General features: G+C 40.5%; 1 protein-coding gene across 2 annotated transcripts in view; it reads right to left on the minus strand.

Moving 5' to 3' along the window:
- The window catches only part of ARHGAP5 (Rho GTPase activating protein 5), a 39,673-nt gene that overhangs the window by 13,359 nt on the left and 4,559 nt on the right, over positions 1-21,755 (minus strand). For both annotated transcript variants that reach the window (XM_083506090.1, XM_083506089.1), the window contains exons 2-3: positions 4,023-7,897; positions 442-589 (exon numbers count right to left, since the gene is read on the minus strand). In XM_083506090.1, coding sequence (XP_083362216.1) covers positions 442-589; positions 4,023-7,724 — 3,850 coding nt within the window. In that variant the 5' untranslated portion in view covers positions 7,725-7,897. The remainder of the gene's footprint in view (positions 1-441; positions 590-4,022; positions 7,898-21,755) is intronic.

Below are 21,755 nucleotides of genomic sequence, written 5' to 3' on the forward strand. Positions count from 1 at the left end.
GAGTCAATATGATTTCAGACCCCATGAGCGTATATGTGAAATTAAGGGGTTGTTGTTTTTTAAGTCCAGATATGTATCACTTTACACTTGTTTACAATAAATTGCATTTCCCATTTTACCACCCATTCCCTGAGTTTGGAGCACTCCACGATCTTTATTTTTGTTTTAGTGACCCTAAAATTGTTTTAGTGACAATTCAGTAGCATTAGCAAACTTGGCTACGACATTACTTACCCCAACTCTACAATATTTATGAACAAATTAAAAAGCACTGATCCTTCAAGGGTTTGCTTTGGTAAATATGTGAAAGTATACAGTCCTCAGCACACACTTGTTATTTCTGTTACCACATAGTATAAAATGATGAGAAGCTAACAAGACTTTTATAGTTAGCTACCAAGAAATAGTAAAATGTTATTGATGCTCCAACTTGTGTCCTACCTGTGTCTTCAATGAAATCCACACACTTCTCAACAAAGAGTGGTATAGGTTTTTCAGGTGTAACCAGATCCTGCAGGGGCATTCCAAAGTAATTACTTTCCCAATTTCTACGAGTTGGTGGATTAAATGTCTTGGTTTTCTTTTTTTGCTACAAGAAAACAACAGCATTCTTAGCCAAGTATGTCACTAATGAAAGTAAAAAATTAATAATATCTACATAAAATCATACCTGTAACAAAAGAATCTTAGTAACAGAACTAATTTTGAATATATTAATTTATAATTATTCAATAAAGAGAGCAAACAAGCTTTTCAACATTGTTAAAATCTTTCTGCACTCAAATTCATATAACATGATAAAAAGTTAAGCAACATATGGGAGGCTATCTTTGATTGTGTTGTTTTCTGAAATTCCTTTTTTTTAAAAGCTCCTTTGTAATATATGGAATATTACCTAGATATATATATATATATACATGGAAAGACTGGTAAATTTCTATATTATGGTTCAGTGTAAGTATTTTCTTCTTTTAATAAGAAAACAATAAAACAATAAAGGGTAAATTAAATGTCCAAGAGTAGGCAGAAATGCCCCCACCCTCTAGCTGCAGGCATCTCATGACTGTCTTATCTAAGTTGCTGGGCAACCTAGCAGGTAACACTAGGTAGAAAAGGGCTCAATCTCAGATTACAGCATTCATTGTTGAACAGTACAGGAGAATCTGTGCGAAACGTGGAGAAGACTATAGGAACAATCCTGTGAAAATGTGGAACACTTTGTGAAGAGCTCGCTTGAGGGAAGCTGGATAACTTCCAAGACTTCTGGGCTTGGAGAACTCTGGCACTTGCAGGATTCTGTTAGAAACTGGACTTTGCACTTGCTACGTGGACTTTGTTTCACTAAGGACTTTGTAAACTAGAACCATCTCTGGGCTCAGAGAGTGAAAACATCTTATAGCAACTGCAAATAGTGTGTGTATATCATGTGCATGTGTGTGTTTGCCCAGTAAAAGCAATCTCAATTATACAGTTTCTTCCTGTGCTGAGCCTAACTGCTCAACTGAACATCCACAACACATAGCACTATATGGTTTGGAATACCATATTAAACTTAAGGGTTTATACAACTGTGGCTTAAATATCAAGTCGCAATCCATTTTTTGCCAGTTTCCATTTCCAACTGAAGCCCAACAGGCCACTTCTTAAGATGTTTATGACATATCTTTCCTTCTGTGGCATGCTCTGGCATGGCCTTTCAGGACACAAACAAGCAACAGTGGGGAATCTCCCCTTGTGCAAGCAGAACTTCACTTGTGTGCCTTTGGATCCAAGCTCCTATTTCTCAAGACCTACAATGCTGAGCCTGTGCTGAGCCTAACTGCTCAACTGAACATCCACAACACATAGCACTATATGGTTTGGAATACCATATTAAACTTAAGGGTTTATACAACTGTGGCTTAAATATCAAGTCGCAATCCATTTTTTGCCAGTTTCCATTTCCAACTGAAGCCCAACAGGCCACTTCTTAAGATGTTTATGACATATCTTTCCTTCTGTGGCATGCTCTGGCATGGCCTTTCAGGACACAAACAAGCAACAGTGGGGAATCTCCCCTTGTGCAAGCAGAACTTCACTTGTGTGCCTTTGGATCCAAGCTCCTATTTCTCAAGACCTACAATGCAAAACACTAAATAGTATGTTTCTATGAGGTGTGATAGCTCCATTCAGACAGGAAATACTTTAAACTGGTGAAGATTAACTATGGTTCCACCTTTTTTCTTTCCCACACTGTACAAAATTAAGTGTCCTCAAATAAATTAACAAAATGACAAGACAATATTAAGCTGTTTATAGTTAACCACAATGATAGCTATTTTAGAGCAAAAAACTATTTACAAAATTTCCTGAGTTCTCTATAATAATACTGTAAAGCAAGCCAACACTATATCCATTGCACAGACCTGAGGTTAATAAATGATGCCTTGCATTTAGACCAACATGCTATTCACCAGCTCACATTGGCTTTTTAAAATGTGAAAGTTTACAAGGAGTAGTAATACACCAGGTTGACTCCATTTCTTAGGCAGCCAATAACCAGTGGCTGCTTTTTCCACTGCTTGAGCTGAAGCAATTTCTGCAAGTAGTGTAACAGCTGTAAAGGTTAATTTCTTGCTTACTCAGTATTTTATACAGATGTCCTTCTAGTATCTCCTACTCTATCAATGATGCCCATAAAACTTTGCCCAAATAACTTCTTTTATATAAAGATATAATCAGTACCAAGACATAGCAATTCTATAAAGCAATTCTAAAATCTGACAGTTTGCCTGCACTATATATACTTTTAGAATTATTACCCTAAACAATATTTAATCTTTTTTAAACTGCTTCTCCGTGCACAGGAAATATTAGAAAAACCAGAACTAATCCCCACGAAAGTCCTTCAGGGCCAATATCTTTTCAAAACTAACCATACAAGCTACTAAAACATGTAGAAAGCTGGCAAAACGTTTTATCTGCAATGCACACTTTTATTCAGTAAAGTTCTTCAACTGCCTGTGTCAAATAATTATCTGAAGAGAAAGCTAAATAGTGTCATAGGCAGGTTTTGATGCAGGGGTTCCTCCCTGCACAGTACTCTTTTGCATACAACACTCTTTCCAAAAGTGCAATCACAGAAGAGTTTCACAAGTTGATTGCCCAAAGATTGCACAACAACCTACTATGCCCAATGACAATATACATCTATATAACAACACTGTATCCTGGTTATGTATAAGACTCACAGCTGGCCACTGCCAGGACAACGCAACACTGGACTAGATCTGATCTAACACAGCACAAGACCATAAAGCAATAGCTGATAATTCACAAATAACTGTATTACAATTTGAAGGGAACAATTTCTCCTCCCACCCTTTCCACATTCAGCACACAAAGTTCACAAAACAGTTATTTCAAATGTTGACCTCACTGACATCTGAAACGCTACATATTTATTATCTTTACAATGGCCAGTAATAAAGCACTGACTATGCTAAACCTGCTGTGCACTGAATACATGCCACTTTCTAATTAAAAAACAAATCAAAAACCTGAGCCCAACAACAGCAGTGCATTCACCAATAGGAGTAACATTATCCTAGTCACTAAAATATGCCAGTCTGAATCGCCTTCTATATAAATTTGTCAAATCTAACCAGAAATATAGCTGACATTCCTAGAAAGATTCTGCGATATGAAACAAAGGCATTGGGTTGTAATCAAAACTGCATGAGCTGAAACAATCTATCCCTCCTCCCCACTCCCCTTTATACCTCTGAAAAGCTTCTTCAGGCATCAAGGGGACCTACCAAACAAAGAGCTCTGAATCATCCAAGGAAGAGAAGGGAAATCACCCCAAATCAGACTGAGGAATCTTGTGTCCCTTTGATGCAAGATCCCTCCATCCAATTTTCCTTGGGGCCTTTTCTCAGCCAGACAATGCAATCAACATTTGATAAGGCCAACTTGCACAACTCCAAAAAGAACTTAATGCATAGTTAAAATAAAAAAAGTTAGTTTAAAAAATGTCTTACTTTTTTGTCTTCTTTTACTTTCTGAGTTTTCTTCTTCATCTTTTTGTCATCCAACTCTTGATCTGATGTAATAGCAGGGTTATCAATGCCACCTTTCCATGTTTCCACTGGGGACAGAAGGGGATCTTCTTCACTGCCACGATGTCTTCCTTTTCTTTTAGTTTTAGATGTTGTAAAAGCTTCATCATCACTTGCATCTGAATGTGCTCTCCTATAATAAGATTTGGCTTTGATGAACAGTGTTTTAGATTTGTATTTGTATTTTGAAGGTCTTCTTTCACCGTGGGTCTTTGACATTCTGTCAGGAAATCCATTTTCTTCATCTCCTTGGGTATTATTTATAGTAAATGAGTTTCGAATTTTAATCATGCGATTCTGACTATCATCTGGAATTGCGTAGATATCATCAGTAACACCTCTGTGCTTGAAAATGGTGTCTATAGGTTCTGCATAATTATCAGATTGATCTAGATCATCAGATGGTGCCAGAGTTGTTCTAGTTTTTCTTGGTTTGCCAATACCTGCCTCAATAGTTTTTAACAGGTTTGGATCTAGTTTTTTCACATTGGGCTTGAGTGCAACTGGTTTTGGCTTTATTGGAGGAGGCACTTTATGGTTGCGTTCATGATCGTGACAGTTAAGTGGTGTGCTATGAACAGGGTATTCATTACCTTCCAAATCGAATCGATCTTTTGGGATAAGCTGTACATCATCCCCCATAGGGCTGTAAGGAGGTGGGGCTTCAGTATCATCTTCTGAATCCGGATAGTAATTGTACGTAAGAGCACCTCCTCTGGGAGAATGCAGGAAAACATCCTCACTTGTATGTGTTGCCTCTCTTGTACTATCAGACATATAAGAATTTTCAATCATGTTTTTCTTCTCTAAAACATCACTAAAGAACAAGGTGAAAACCTCAGTCTGACGATGATATTGAGACAAAGAATACAGAGCTGTAAATTTAGCTGTAATCTCAGTAGCTATATGTTCACCTTCCGTCATTAATTCTTTGATAGCCTCAATCTCAAAAAAGTCTGCCTGACTATCAGTAACAGCCACCAATTGGACAGGAATCGTATCTTGTACTTCTGAAAGAAATGCTCGAAGCATTCCCATAGATGCCTTCCGTTTAGCAGAGTAAACTAGTATATACCCATGAACAAGTTCATCTTTTCTTACACCGATTGAAGAATGATATGATAATATTGTTATCTGTATTCGCCTCCGTTTTTCACCTATAATTTTATCCAGCATGAGGGAATTATTCTGGCCAGCCTGAGCAGCACTACAGGAATGAGAGTCAAGAAAGGGTGAAAGAATAAGATCTATACTGAATGGATCTCCACACATGGCACACATGACAATTCTCAAATCAGCTTCCGAAAGGTCTTTAATTGTAGGAGCGGGACTTACAACATCAAAATTGTGTTTAACTGCTTCCAAAACTCCCCGCAAAGCTTGTTTTATTTGAGCCTCATTAAATTTGCGTGGGTAAGTACCAGCAGGCACATCTATAAAAGGACACTGCAACTTGTTTGCCAATTGCTGTCCTTGGTGTCTCAGAATCGGCAAGTGCTTGCTAGCACTGTCTCTTTGATTAGCCAGTATTAATGTAAATGGAAGACTGGCCATATATTTGTCTCTTCTTATCTGAGATGCTTCGGTCCTGATTTTAGTGATCGACTCTCCAATAAAAGCGAGTGATTCAATTGAATTAAACACACAGAAACATCCATGTGGTTTGAAGGCAGAAGCCCATAAGTGACTTAGAAGATAAGGTGACTTTGCATCAACTGGCCTAAGATCAAGTTCATATATCTTTCCATCTAAGGCATACTCGTCATCCGTGGATTGAGTCCGAATCTCATTTGCCAGCTCTTGCGCCAGACCATCTTTACCCAAAATGAAAATATTAACTTTATCAATATTGGCACTATCGTGATACAAATTTAAGCGGCCGTGGTCCAATTGCAAGAGACTTCTGGCAAGCAACTGTTCTACTTTAATGTCCATACAGTTTTGGCCACTGAGACAGGTTTCTTTAGTGGGATGATACACAAACCCTATGTGTTTTAATAGAAGAGATTCTCTATCAGGTGCAAGTTTCTGTAAAGCTTTGTATCTAGGCTCTTCACTCAGAACTGCATGAATTTCACTCATTTTATCAGAACTAGGTGTTGCATTCAAATCCAGGTCATAAAACAGTTCTGAATGCTCAAAAAGCATTTCCTGAAATTCCTCTTTGGCTTTTTCAACAATTTCCCGTTGATGTCTACTATATACTTCTCTACTATCTGCCTCTGTAATATATTTAAAAGCTTCATCCTCCATTACAAAACACATAACTTCTTCCCAGGGTTGCCCAGGAGAAATGAACTGTATTTTTTCAAGTGTTTTTTTGAACTTCTCCTTCATTTCAACTCTCCTTTTTTCTGATATTAGATGCTGCACGTGGTTTTGATAGACTTTTTCCGCTTCTAGCGTGCTCAAAAGGTCAAATGGAATTCTCCTGTCATTCACTTTATCTATGTGATCAGTTTCATCCCAGGGTGTTTTCTCCAGCACCACAAAACATAGTTGGAAATCTGGCCTTTTTTCCATTAATTTCAAAGCTTCAGACCAGCTCAAATGCTCAATCTCTTCAAGATTTGACAGAAGTGTGTTAAAAGCTCTTGGTAATGTATTGATGTATTCATCTCTTCTTTTTCTTATATGCTCTTGCTTAAGCTGCTCTATGTGTTTTGAAAATGTATTTTTGGCCTTTTTTGTTCCCTCTAAATTAATGTATTCTTCATAATCTGGGTGATTTTTCAGTTTATTACTAACCGTTTTCCAAGTGGCATGATAGTCTCTCACAGTCTGAACAAGTTTCTCAAATTTATCCGTTGAAGTCACAACAAGTTGCCTCTGTGTTTTATAGGCATCCAGATAGGGAATTATTTTAGGCTTACCCCGGGTTTTATCCATCATTTGTACCAGTGCAGTAAAACACGTCTCAACATTGACATTGAATCTTGCTGATGTTTCTACTACCAGAAGGTTCTTCTTATTTGAAGCAAATGCCTGAACCTCTCGTAAATAGTGTTCCACACATTCATCACATTTAGTTGCTGCTATTATTATAGGCTTTTTAGATTTTGAAAGCTGAACATAGAGGTTATTCACAAATTTAAGTTGGTCATCAAACTTCCTATTGCATCCTTGACTTACATCAATGCATAATAAAAATCCATCAATGTTTAGCTTCCCTTCAGGCATTTGCTTTTGCTCAAAGTCTTGCTCCAATCCAAGCTGATCTGTGCAAATATACATAAGTTTTTCTGCTGACTGCAATTTGGTTGCAGCTGCACGCTTTATATATGGTTGTAAGTTCGTACTCCGATGAGGCAGAAAAGTCTGATCATCAATGAACTCAGTCTGTTCAATAACATGAATCTTGCAATCTATTCCATCCTCTCCACATTGTATTACGTCACCCCAGTACAAAAAGTGATCATTATTAACAACTCGTCCACCAAAGTCAATTGTGCTAAGCACAGAGGTATGTTCGGGGTAATATTCATCTGCTTTTGAACGCACAAATCTATTGCACAAACACGATTTCCCAACTCCACAGTTCCCCTTATCCTTTTCAGTCCCCGAAAGTCCAATCACACTAATAGCATAGGAAGGGGGACGAGGCTCTTTGTTCTTTGCCATCATAGTGTTCTTCTCATCCTTCTGTAGTTACCAACACAACCAGCTGTAGTGTTCATTCTTAAAAGTGCTTCTACACACTAAAAATTTATCTCCAATTTTTTAAAGGTATTTTCAGTTCTTCTTGGATTCTCATGCTTGCAATAAACTTATATGTTCAGATCAAGTGGTGCATATTTCTGAAAGGGAAAGAAGAAACACTCTGTTAATTACAGTTACCTATAGGTCTACTTTCAATGTTTCAATAAATTCAAACACACACACCTGATGCTTTTAACCAAGTTAGATATATAAAAATGGGTATGTAGCTCACATGTCCACACTTAAATGCACCTTACATGCATTTAGTGCTCTTATTTTAAGCACATTTACATAAAGAACATGTTCCATCAACATCAATGGCACTTGCTACCAGTTAAGATCCCTGATCAAACAAAGGCAATTCAAGGAAACATACATGCAATTATATGTGGTCCAGTGTACTGGGGTCCAAGTAGGATTCTGCTGCTCAGAAAGAGCAGTCAATACTCATCAGTGCACTTATAATGCTTATACAATAATAACATGAACCCTATCCTCCAATAATTAGATAACCAATGTAAAGCTAACCATCCACTATAAACTTGTCTGGGAAGATAGTCACATAAAGCAGAATGAATGCAGACAGTTTCAACACACAAAGCTCTTTCTACTGCAATATTGCACTGATTTCAACTGAACTTATTTCTAATTAACGGCATTTAGAAACGGAACCTAAAATATGTTTAAAACGCATATGTTTCAGCATGGGTGATTTTTCTCTCCTTTCCAAACAATGAGGTTTCAAAAGGCAGAAAGTTAGCAAAATAAAATTATTATTTTTTAAAAAAATACACTTCAAACAGAAACCTGGGGAATATATGAATAATTACAAACATTTAATAAATCTAACTTCCAAGTGTTACCAAATAAACAGTATGATGACCAATGACATCATTCGATCAAAGTATAAACCTCCACAGGAAGTGTGTGAGGGGAATGGAGTTGCAGTGATAACCTCCTAGCAGTGGTGCTACATTAACAGGGCAGGGAAACGCAGACAGGGCAGGAAAACGCGGACACAAGGTTGGGGGAACTCTGGGTGGAGATGGTGATACCATAAACCTTGTTAACACCTCAGCCCACCTACTGCCATTCTACTCCCATCCCCATGTGCCTCTGCAAGACCTCACATAACTGACTCCATAAATAACAGATTATGAAAAGATTCTGATGTTTATGGAATGAAGATGCTAATATTGATAATGATATCCAATACCTCAGTGTGTATATTCATCTAAGTGGTAACTGTTTCCACATACTGGCACAATCCACAACGTGTGTTTACACAGGGGCCCCTTGTCAACAATGACATTTGAGAAGCTCTACTGTTCATTGAATTGCTTCTCCAAACTATATTTAAGGTAATAATCAGATTGTCAGTCCTTTCCCCCATAAATTCAGAAGATATTACAATTTTCTGTAAATAGTTCTCAAGAAATGTTTTCTCTTTCCTGCTCCTCTACCCTTAAAAAGAAAAGTTAACTAATATACAATGTAGAGAATAATTAATATATAGGATGCTTATATGAATTAGCAATAAATATTTTCCATATCACAGGGACGCAGGTGGCGCTGTGGGTTAAACCACAGAGCCTAGGATTTGCTGATCAGAAGGTCGGAGGTTCGAATCCCCGCAACGGGGTGAGCTCCCGTTGCTCGGTCCCTGCTCCTGACAACCTAGCAGTTCAAAAGCATGTCAAAGTGCAAGTAGATAAATAGGGACCGCTCTGGTGGGAAGGTAAACGGCGTTTCCGTGTGCTGCTCTGGTTCACCAGAAGCGGCTTAGTCATGCTGGCCACATGACCTGGAAGCTGTCTGAGGACAAACGCTGGCTCCCTCGGCCTATAGAGTGAGATGAGCACGAAACCCCAGAGTCGGTCACGACTGGACCTAATGGTCAGGGATCCCTTTACCTTTACCTTTCCATATCACTGAAAACAATTACAAGGAAGTATTTATAATAGCACAGAGCAGCAATTTTTAAAACTATTGTACTGTAGACCACTGTCCAAGTTTGCTTGCTCTTACTAATCACAGAACCTATGTAATGGCACTTGACAACTATTCCAAGCTTCTTCCTAATTAAAATTCAGGCTCCTCTGCATTCTGATGCAGCTGTACTGCACTCTAAATGCAAAAGAATGAACACAAAGGGGACAAGAAAAGGGGTGAAATTATTCTAAGCAGAGGATAGGTACTGTTAGTGACAGAGAAAGGGACAAATCTGAGAAGTTTTAGCATTCAAAACATTACTCAATGTAGATTCCTATAATACAGCCATAGCACTGAAGGTTGAATGAGAGACTGAAGGACAGTGACTGCTCCCCAAGGCAGCTGCAAAGAGAGCCACTATTCAACTTTTACTAACCCTGCTGAGGGCCAACTAGCTCATTCTTTTATTAAAACTGATCATTCATGAATCAATTATGGAAACCCATACCCAAACAATCTGTTCTATCTGCTGATTTTATTATAATGCACCATAGATAAGAGAATGAATGAACAACCAAGCACTGCTTAATATATCAGTGGGTCCAATGGACCCCAGTTCCCATGAGCAAGATTCCATTCACACGGCACTCCAACTGGAGTGAGGAATGGGAGGTACACCTTGCATATTCCTCTTTCCCCCTAGAGTCCTCTGTATCTCCTGAAAATCTTCTCCGGAAGGTTTTGAACCACTCCTGAAAAGTGTGAGGAGTGGTGCCAGTATGTTGAGGGGAGGGGGCTACTGGTCCCTTCCATTTGCAAAGAGCAACCCTAAATCCAACCCTCTATGCTTAGCAGCTTTGAGCGACCTTAGAAGTAGGAAAGCAGGACAGAAATGTTGAAAATAGAATCTTCATGTGTGACTTTTAATTTTTTTAAAAAAATGCTGAGTATCCACATACGATAGGATCCAGAAAAGTACACGCAGAGCTCTTCCAATCCTTTCCCTGTTGTAGACTCCCATGTTTCACAGCTATCTGAATTTAAGAATCAGTGGACCTTCTGGACAGAACATGGGATGCTGCAGTGGAAGGAAGGGAATCAGCAGAATTCAAGAGTCCCCCTGCACAAGTAGAAATACTTTTCTGATCACACATGGTACCTCAGCATCCAACCCAAGGAGTTGCTGTTTTTTAAGTTTAATTTAGTACATGTGTTAATTACTTATAGTGGACATAAGCAAAGATAAGTCGTAAGATTGAAACACCAAATTGGGGTTTTAATTTGGCAACCTGACTCCAATAATATACGGTACCTATGCATATATGCCATAAACAAAAACTTGGAGCAAGTCTCTAATTGACTGAGAGCATACACCCATCAAAACCAATGTCCTAAATTGTAAATATTTTGCCTGCAATACAATAAAGCTAGAGTCAAGAATTCAATATGTATCTCAAGTTTTCTTTAATTTCACCACAGCAATTCCCACTGCCAAGGCAGGAAAATATTGCTCAGTTTAAAAAGCATCTTGCCTCTGTGGCTGCATAAACCACTGCACAGAAAACATACACTAATGAGTACTCAGTGCTCATCTGCACAAACATGTAACTTCTTTTGATTGGGGCCTTTATGTGACCCACATTTTGGTTCATTCTCTCCTCTCCTAAAATATACTGAGTCACTGGCATAATAATAGTTTGCAATCAAGACTATCCTTTGTATTAATGATATACATGGTTAATTTTAATCTAGTGCCTCAGCAGTTGTCTACTGGGGTACTCAAAGGCTTTTTTTCTTCTGAAACAAATATTTGGAGAACAGTTACTGTTCTGCTTGAATCTACATTTGAAATACTTTTTTTCCTAGAGAAACTTGCTTGATATTGTGTTTTCATGGTTCAGAGACTAATTGCCATATTTGTAGTGAGGAAGGACAGATGTAGTTTCCTGCGTGACAGATGGCCTGGTGACCACGGAGGACTGTTTTGTCTTCCTCTGCAGAATGGAGTGTTTTTACTGAAACATATTCCTCAGCCTCCAGCAAGGCATAATTTACTCATTCCTGCTCTCCTGTTGTAGCACACAATCTGGATTATGTTGGTTAATCTGCTCAGAATATCTGAAAGCATTCCAGTCTGGCACAGTTGTGATATGCAGTTTTCTTCTTAACCCTCTGACCTTGAAAGCTTAAGGGATGCTCCATATATACCACCCCAAACTTGGTAACATAAAAAATGCAAATATCCTTTAACTATCACACATGATTTGCTCCTTTAGCAAGCATCCTCTTTGGCCAGTCTAGTGTGATGCAGCTGCTACTCCCTTTCATTTCTCAATTTGTTTGGACCTTGCCCTCTATACACATGTTGTGGGGAGAACCCAGAGGCACTGGGCATAAAGAAGAGGCAGTAGATGTATCTGCCTCACATCCAGTACTGTAAAGAAGCAAGCTGGGACACACAACCATCACAAATTTCCTTATTCTTAATCAGAAGAACTGACACTCAAGTAGTCAGTGGCAGCTGTCTCACATACAGTGTTCTATTTACAGAACAGGGTACAACTAAAGCTGCAACTCATGTCCTTATTTTTTATATCTCAAGGACAAGGCCCAGAAGAACTGAGAATAAGGAAATGAGTGCCAGCTGAATCTGCCTCACAATTACTGCTGGGCTCCTGAGGGATTATCAGGTAGTTAGAATGGCTGCCCTTGCTACTTGCCAACACCAGTCCCCTGTGCTGTTTGCCAATGCTATTGGTCACCCATCAGGGCCTAACCAAGATCCAGGGGAGACTTTCTTGGAAGAAGAAACATGGAACTCCATGGAGAAATCCAGCACAGCTAGGGACTAGGACAGGCATAGGCAAACTCTGCCCTCTAGATGTTTTGGGACTACATCTCCCATCATCCCTAGCTAACAGGACCAGGGGTCAGGGATGTTGGGAATTGTAGTCCCAAAACATCTGGAGGGCCGAGTTTGCCTATGCCTGGACTAGGATGAGCCCCACAGTCATAAGAGAGCCCAAAATTTCAAGTACTATGGACATCTCTCCTGGGCTTCTGGCAACCCCTCCAATCACATCCAAATCCTGCCTTTGATTCTCCACCACAAGCTGAACAGCAAAGTCAGCAGTGGACCCAATGCGAAGTCCAGAGTAAGAGTGCACATTTGACTGCCAGGAGGAGGGTCAAAGAAGATTTACCTGAGAGCAATAATCTAGCAGAAGTCTGTGAAAACGGACTGGTAATGAGGATGTAAAATATAATGAGGAAATGAGAATCAGTGTAGAGTAGTGGTCAGAATGCTAGACTAGAACCTGGAAGATCAGGGTTCAAATCCTCACTCAACCATGAAGCCCACTGGGTGACTTTGGGCCAGCTGCTGTTTCTCAGCCTAACCTACCTCAGAGGGTTGTTGGGAGGTTAAAAAGGAAAGGAGGGAAAGTGTCATATCAGTGCCACATAAGCTCTTTGGAGAAAAGATGGTATATACATGTATGTATGTATAAATAACTATAATGATCTCCATCTCTCCTACATTCTTCCTAGTATGATAAGTCCTGAGCAAGCTCCATCTCCCCCTCTTGTTCTACTCCAGCACTAGGTGCTGGTCACAGACATCACATCATTGGTACCCATCTACCCCAATAAATCTTTATAGTAAGGGGAATGTTCTAGGGAAACTACTAGGGAACCTTGCCCAAGACACTATCAAACCAGGTGCTGTCTATCACCCATAAAAATGGGGCTGGTGAAGGAGTGAGTTTCATTTCCTAGCCTACTGGGTTTCTAACCTTCAAAATGTTTTTCTAGCCTGTTTTTTACTCATAAGAAGGATTTGGCAAAGGAGGGATGAAGCACTTGGTCCATCCTTTGTCAGCTTCTCTTATGAGTAAAAAGCAGGCGTGTAAAATCTTTTGTAGACTAGTAATAAGGCTGAAATACGCAAGAAAACATAAGTTTAAGGATGGGGCGGTAGTGGCAAAGAATAGTCGGATATCTTGGTTTGACTAAGTACAGCTAAAATAAACTGTAATTTCATACATAACAGGAAACTTTAGATGAAATCAATTCTGAATGAAAGCCGAATTTTTTGCTCTTTTCTCTTATGCCTAGAGAGGGAGAAGGAATGTGACTCTAAGACTCACCATGGCTCATTTGTGATAATTTAAACCATGATGTAGATGCTTGGCTGGTTTAGATTTCAATTTATTTTATAACATTTGGGGGGTTTTTTGCTGCAGCAAAAAATCTCAAACAATGTGGCTTTCACCAGTGCAGACAATGAGACTACTTGTGACCACAAGAGGGCACTTTCGCAAAAAACAAAAAAACACCACAGCATGTCCTTCAGGAGGCACTATTACAGCATGTAAAAGCAGCTTTGGGGACAAGAAAGACAGGCATATAATCAACATGTCAAGCAGCACACTGGTACTGAAAATGTGTTGGAGACTATTCTCTTGTGAGATATAGGTACAGAAATAGAAAGAAGTCATGAAGGATGGCATATTCCAGCATGAGTAATCAGTAGAATGATGTTTGAAAAAAGCAGACATAGATAAGGAAAAAGAGAGTAAAGTCGGTAGTAAAGCTCCAAGACTGGGCATCTTGAGTGAGGAATACACAACAGGGATACAGAACAAAAAGTCTGTGGTCTAAACCATAAACTAATCACTTTTAAAATAGGTAACAATTCTGCTTTTTCTGAATGAAAAGCAGTCATCATTTGAATCAGGGCCCAGTTATCCCTGCTCCTGACTGATATTTGCCACCAAAGGTTCTATTTACTCTCAACAGCACAGAAACCAACTGGAAGTGATATTCAAGCACTTCTCTTATGTTCCCAAAACAGCAGGTAGCGGTTATTTTGGATAAAATGCAATTTTTGAATACTTTTCAACAACCCCAACCCCAAGTACATTGCAATAATCTTCTTTCTATCATGGTTGACACGGGCCACTTAAATACTGGCTCCTCGCTGCTGCTTTGCTCCTTCCCTTGTGCAGCTGGCGAAACAAACCAAGAAAGTTGGCTTGCAATAAACATTAGCAAGACATGGGTGACAATTGCAAATCAGCTATGCATCCAATAAGAGAGCTTGATCTAGGAGTACTCCTAAATATTTAACTGATTGTTAAAAGCAAGTGTTTATCTAATCCAGAAAGGACATCAACTACAGAGTCAACAGACCTCCCCATCATCAATATATTCAACTTCTCTGGACTGAGTTTCAGTTTACAGTGGTGCCTCGCAAGACGAAAAGAATCCGTTCTGATTCTCTTCGTCTAGCGGTTTTTTTGTCTTGCGAAGCAAGCCCATTGAAGGATTAGCGGATTAGCGCTATTAGCGGCTTTTAGCGGCTTATCTGCTGATCGGATCAGCTGATAAGCGGCTTAGCGGCTTAGATAAAGGGGGGGGGAGGAAAAAAACCAGCAGGAACTCACAAGACATTGTCGTCTTGCGAAGCAAGCCCATAGGAAATTCGTTTTGCGAAGCACCTCCAAAACGGAAAACTCTTTCGTCTAGCGAGTTTTCCGTCTTGCGAGGCATTCGTCTTGCGGGGCACCACTGTATTCACCCAAATCCAGTTCAACAGTGACCTCAGACATCAGATTAGAACAATTACTTCATCTGGACTAGATGAAAAGGTGTTATCAAAATACCAGTTACTAATGTCACTAGCTTTTAAACCCATATGAGTGTATCTAATGTTATGCGAGCAGAAGGGCAAGGTCATGAAACTGACCTTTCCCCACCTCTTCTTCTCCCTGTAACCCCCTGATCTGCCTCATCTGTAAATTTGGGAAGGGGCTACCAAACATTGTGGGCTGTTTTATAGGATTGCAGTGCCTAGCGTGCTCTGGTCCATGGGGTAACGAAGAGTCGGACACGACTAAACAACAACAAGTGGGAGGCAGAATCATCCGATACCTGAAACCTAGTGAAAGTGGTGCAAGATTCATCCACATGATTTAGGGCAGGATTGTCCCTCACCTTATCATATCCCAAGGGGGGTTGAGTTTGCAGCTCTGCATCCATACACTTAAAAGTTCCTCTGGTAGCCCTCTTTTTAACCATACATTTTGGAGAAACAGTTTATGGGCGAAAGGCTTGATTATCAATTGTTTCATCAACATTTTGTTGCCCATGCTGTTGTATTTGGATCAACCTGGACTGTAACTTAGCTAGTTTGGTGAGAATGTCACTTTGCTCATTAACAGGAGATGCTACACTAGAATTTGTCGTCTTGGTTGCCAATGGAGTTTTACAGAAGCCACTTGTTAAATTCCCAACTCCTCACATTCAAAGTCTCTAAAATAAGTCTCAGTTGTTAGTAATGTGTATTAAGCATATAGGATGGGCATATGAGCACAATCATAGTTAGCAAGGAAGCAGCATCCACTGAAAACAGGTCAAAGGCTTTCCAAAGGCCAGTTTCCTTAGGAGCCTTTATTGATTGAATCCTTCTGAAAAAAAGTTACTGAGTCCTCCCTCCAAGGTGACCTGTAGAAATCTAAAGAAATTAATTGTCATAGATAATTCAGTCACTAATTAAAAATTCCCCCCTTTCCTTATGATATACTGCAAGTTGATGAGAGTTGCAACAATTATCTGAATATGATAGCTGATGCAAAAATTGTTTTCTAACCAAACTCTAGCCATATTTTAAACTGACCATATAAAACTTAGGGCAACATCACCTTCACAAGAAAAGAAGTGTGATATATGAATACTAATTGCCCAGTTCCTCGGGGGAGGTCAGAACCCCGAGAACTGCATGCAAGGGGAGGAGAGTAGGATGCTTCCATCTGGAAAGCTGTGATGTTGCTTGCATAGGCAGAAAGGCTGGAAGAGTGTGACACTGAATTCCACCCATAAATGCAAATCCATGCAAAGACCACCATGAGCAAGTGAAAAACTTGAACATTAAAGCTGCACTCACACAATCAAAGCCCTGCTACCTGCCCCTTTGCTGCAGCTTTTCTCTTCACACAAGCTGCAAAGCAGACTAGGAGGCCAGAGTTAACTAGAGCAGTGTTTCCCAAACGTTTTTGGGCAACGGCACACCTGTTTACTGAAGAAAAATCTCGCGGCACACCACCATTAAAGCCCCGCCCCGTGACGTCAGCGCGCAGCGTCACGCCGGGAGGGACGCACAAAAGTGAAAGTTTTTTCCCTCGGCAGCTCCTCTCAGCTGCGCTCAATCCGCCTCGGAGCGCAGGAGCGATGCCTCTCTCTGGCTCTCCCTCCGCGCAGGCTGAGGGAGGGAGGGAGGGGCGCGTGTGACCCGTCTCTGCTGGGAGACCAAACCCAGCGAGGCAGAGTCGCGCGGAGGCGCCCAGGCAGCACTGCCGGCTGCGAGGAGGAGCGCCAGGCAGCAGCAGGAGGCGCGGCCTCTCCTCGCCGCCGCCGCCCCGCCTCTCGCCGCCCGACTTGCCCGCCTCCCTCCAGGCATCTCGCGGCACACCAGCCGATGTCTCACGGCACACTCGTGTGCCGCGGAACACCGGTTGGGAAACACTGAACTAGAGCTTCCTGTTACATGAGTAGCAGGAATTATGGTTAATGGCTTCTAAAGAAGATTTGCAAGCCAACTTTCTTGGTTTGTTTCGCCAGCTGCACAAGGGAAGGAGCAAAGCAGCAGCAAGGAGCCAGTATTTAAGTGGCCCTGTGGCAACCATGCTAGAAAGAAGCCAAGAATATAAAATGTTGAAATGAACACATACTTCACTAACCATCTTCCTCCTATGCATTACTTACTGAGTAAAATAGGGAATAATTTCTTAGAATTTATCAATCAGAGTGACATTAATTGTTCACCAACACTGATTTTTTTATTAAAAAACCTTAGATGCCACTAAATAATTCCTAGGTATAAGTTAGCAACCAGGTAGAAGGACTCAGTTATACAGCTATTGCAAATATGATGCTTAATGAAGCCTAAGCAATTGGGAGGAAACTGCAGAACTGCATGCTGTTTCACTTATCCTACTCTTCTGAAGAACAATTTTTCCCTACCAAGCTTAACCACAGTTAATCATTATATCAGCAGCAATGTTAGCTGTGAAGAAGACTAACCAGATTCCTTCTTAACCCAAGATGTAGATCTACATACTAAGACATTACTGTATGTTTTATTCAAGCAGACCACAAATACTGACCGATCCATGTTAACTTTTTCAGGCATTAACATGATTGATAGGAGAGTTCTAGTGTCAAAAAATGCAGTTTGGGAAACAGGCATTTTGCATTTATAAATATGCTGATGATTTTTGCTTTGTATTAAATAAAGTTTTATTGGCTTAACAGGGAGAATGTGAATGGCTAGACCCAGATTAAATTGGGTCATGGTTTAGTCTCACAGAAATCAATGGTGTTTAAGTTTGTTATAACTAACTTGTCCCATTGATTTTAATAAAACTAAAACGTGACTAACTTCCTCTGAATCAAGCACTACAATATTTAACCGGATAGCTTAATCAGAAGCTACTCTTTTATTTTAAGATGAATGACCCATATTTGAGCTGCTGGGTATTTCAAACATTCAGTTTTCAAATGAAACAACAGCCACGTTCAGGCATGCAAACTCTGTATCAATAGACAAGGGCACACATGCAAGTCCCATCCCTAACAAACCCAACTGCATCAACTCTTAATGCTTAATTCTCTGCAGAGAAGCTGAATGAATTCTTTGCAACAGTCCTCACAGCAGAAGATGGAGGACAGATCTCTGTGCGTCAACTAACTTTTTATAGGAATGGAATCCGAAGAACTGAGGCCAAGGGTGGTGACAATATACATGTTCCTGGCCTTAATGTTAAATTACAAACTTACAAATCACCATGTCTGAATGGCATTCACCTTAAAGAACTCAAATGTGAAACTGCTGATCTTCTAACAAAAATATGTAACTTGTCTCCTATATCAGCCTCCACACCAGAGGACTGAAGAGTGTATAATTTAACTCTTTTTTAAAAAGAGGATGTAGGAAATTACAATCCAGGTATCTTAACATCTGTTCCAAGAAACAAATATGTAAAGCATAATTATAGAGTTACCAGGCATATCAAAGAACAAGTCATGCTAAAGCAGAACTAGCATGGCTTCTGCAAGGAAAAGCTCTGCATCATTTTTAGAGTTCTATAGATAGGAGTGAGCCCATTGATACTGTATACTGTACTTAAGACTTTCAAAAAGCTTTTGATAAAGCACCTCACCGAAGACTCCTAAGTAATAGACTTAATAAAGGTGTTTAAAATTATGCATGATTCTAATACTAGAACCTGGGGCCATCCTATGAAGGTGAAAGTTGAAACATTCAAGACAGAACTAAGAAAATACTACTTCAAAGAAGCACTATGGCTTCACTCCAATGAGATTAAGTGATGGCCACCAATTTTGGCAGTTTTAAAATATTAGACCAATTCATGGAGAATAGAGCTATCAATGATGACCATGGTATACCTCCACGGTCAGAAGCAGTGTTCCTTTGAATACTAATTCCTGAAAACTGAAAAATAGGGAGAGTGCTCTCTTGCCTGCAGACTTCCCATAGGCGTCTGGTTGGTCACTATCAGAACAGTATGCTGGACTAGATGTGTCTTTGGTCTGATCCAACAGGGCTCTGTCTTAATCAAAATCTCCCTACATCAAGATATAGTTGTCAGGTTTCCATTGAAAGGAAGAATGCAACTTTTAAGTTGTGGCTATAGCCATAAAATCATCTAGGGCTTTTACTACTGATTCCCAGTTGCCTGTTTGAGTAGCTTGGGATTACAGTCTCCCTACCACCCCGATCGCAAAAAGAAAAAAACCCTTGATGGAAGCTGGGTTCTTGGATTCGCTGCATGCTGGGTCATGTAGTTTCGTTCCTCCTGTTTGCACAGCAATGAAGCATTCCCCCAGTGTTACATTGTGAATCCTTGCTCGTGACACCTATGGACAACACCATACCCCCACCAGCAATACGGCTGAGTGGCATTATGTGTTTATTTAGTTTGTGCAAATTCAACTCCAAAGCAGAATATCTGTCGTTCCTGCAAGAGTGGCAAGGAACCCTTTTGTTTTCCTTATTCCTCCGCCCCTCTGCTAGGATCCCGTCCACCCATCCAAAGGTCCATTCCAACCCTTTTCTTCTCATCTCTAGGACCTGCCAGCCTTCATCTCCCTCCCCCCACCCCACTGCCTCTTCTTCCTTGTTGTTTTTTAATCATTTCCTGGATTCTTCCCCTTGAGGAAAGCTCTTTCCCCCAGCCAGAGAGGAGCTCTCTAGGCTCATACATGGAGGAGTGGGGTGGGGGGAGGCAGCAGAGAGACTGACGAATGATATGACCCAGTGGGAACCCAGGCCACCCACTGGCACTTCCACATCTTTGCCAACAAGTGGTGATGCCTCACAGCCAGAACAGGGAAAGGTGGGGAGTTAGTCACACACATAAATCACTTTATGTGTGATTTAAGGAAATGCTGGCTATACCTGATGTAAGATTTGACTGTAACATATTCCATATCCTTAGTAATCAGCTGTGGCTGCCTTCCACTGTGCAAGCCCCCATCCCATCCCACTCCTAGAACTTGTGCTGGTTAAGAAGATGACAGGGTGACAGAGCCAAACAGGCCCACTACACAGCATACTGTGAGCTGTAGAGCAGGGGACTTTTCTTGCCACCCTTCTCTATCTCTATTTGGTGTCCTCCTATCACAGAGAGTTGGTAGGGGAATAAGAAGCAGGGAGAAGAAAGGTGCCGCAGGATGCTGACTCCCACCAAGATTGTAGTGTATTTCTGATATGAGGAGCCCAAAGCTTATAGGTGTGAAGGGCCTAAATCAGAGATGGGGAACCTGTCACCCTCCAGACATTGCTTTGATCAGTCCTGACCTTTGGTCATGTTGGCTAGGGCTGATCGGAGTCCTGCACATCTGAAAGGTGACAGGTTCCTAACCCCTGGCCTAAGCAGTATGTACACATTGAACATAATTGCCATCAAGCATAATAAAATGTCTATTATTAACAAATGCATTCACGGGCCTTTGACCTGATCAAGTAGGGCTCTTCGTATTTTCTTCCCTGTGTGGAGGTCTGTGGGCTTTTATTCACATTTGTTTAAATGCAAGAAGAATATCTCACACTATGAGGGAGCCTGGTAAAGCAGGATCCTTATTCATGCAAGGCATTTAAGCAAGCCTAAAAAGAAATCCTCACATATCTTGCCCATTTAACATGGAGGAAGATAGAAACAGAGCACCAAGGGCTGCTGGAACACTGGGAGCAGGGTTTGCATGCCCTTGCTCTCTATCTACACATACAGCATTCACCTGTTGAGGCAAATGTCTGAACACACCTAGTGTACAGACACAGTTTTTGACAGCAAGTACATGCAGAACAGAGTCAGAGTTAACTAATGATGCAGACCACAGCCAAAGTTAATGAACTGCAGTAAATGCTGCAATTCATGAGCAGTTCAGGAGCACATATATGACTAAATATGTTTGTACACAGTAATGTTGGGATCCAAAATGTTGTTCCCAGGTCCATCAGGGCTAACCACTACTGGTAATTTGCTGGCTGCTCATCCATTTTCTGAATGCACTGCACAAGATGAGACAGCCCCTCACTCTTTTCATAACTTTCCCCTGCAATGAAGGTAATTTGAAGGGAGAAATTTTGTGTCTGGCATGAGAACTCAGCCTACCCTACTCCATGTGTTTTTCCACACAGAGAATTTAGGAGGGGGTAGTCTCATCTTTCACTTATCAGGCTTTGGATTTAAAAACAACTAAAAAAACCAACCCCTCTGTTTGAGTTGCTCTTGCTGCTTCCAACCTTCCACCTAAGCCTAGCAAGAATAATCATATCCTTCTTCACACTAGATATTGATGAAAGTTGGAAGTAGCAAGGAGAAAGCCTAACAACATGCTGGGAAGTAAAATCCTGACAAGTCTACAGTGCAGAATGCCCCCAAAAGACAAAATACTCAAGCTCACACACTGACTTCTGTGACCTCAACAGGTTACAGATTT

The sequence above is a fragment of the Podarcis liolepis genome (genome assembly GCF_965112155.1).
Source record: "Podarcis liolepis genome assembly, chromosome: 1".
Lineage (NCBI taxonomy): Eukaryota > Metazoa > Chordata > Lepidosauria > Squamata > Lacertidae > Podarcis > Podarcis liolepis.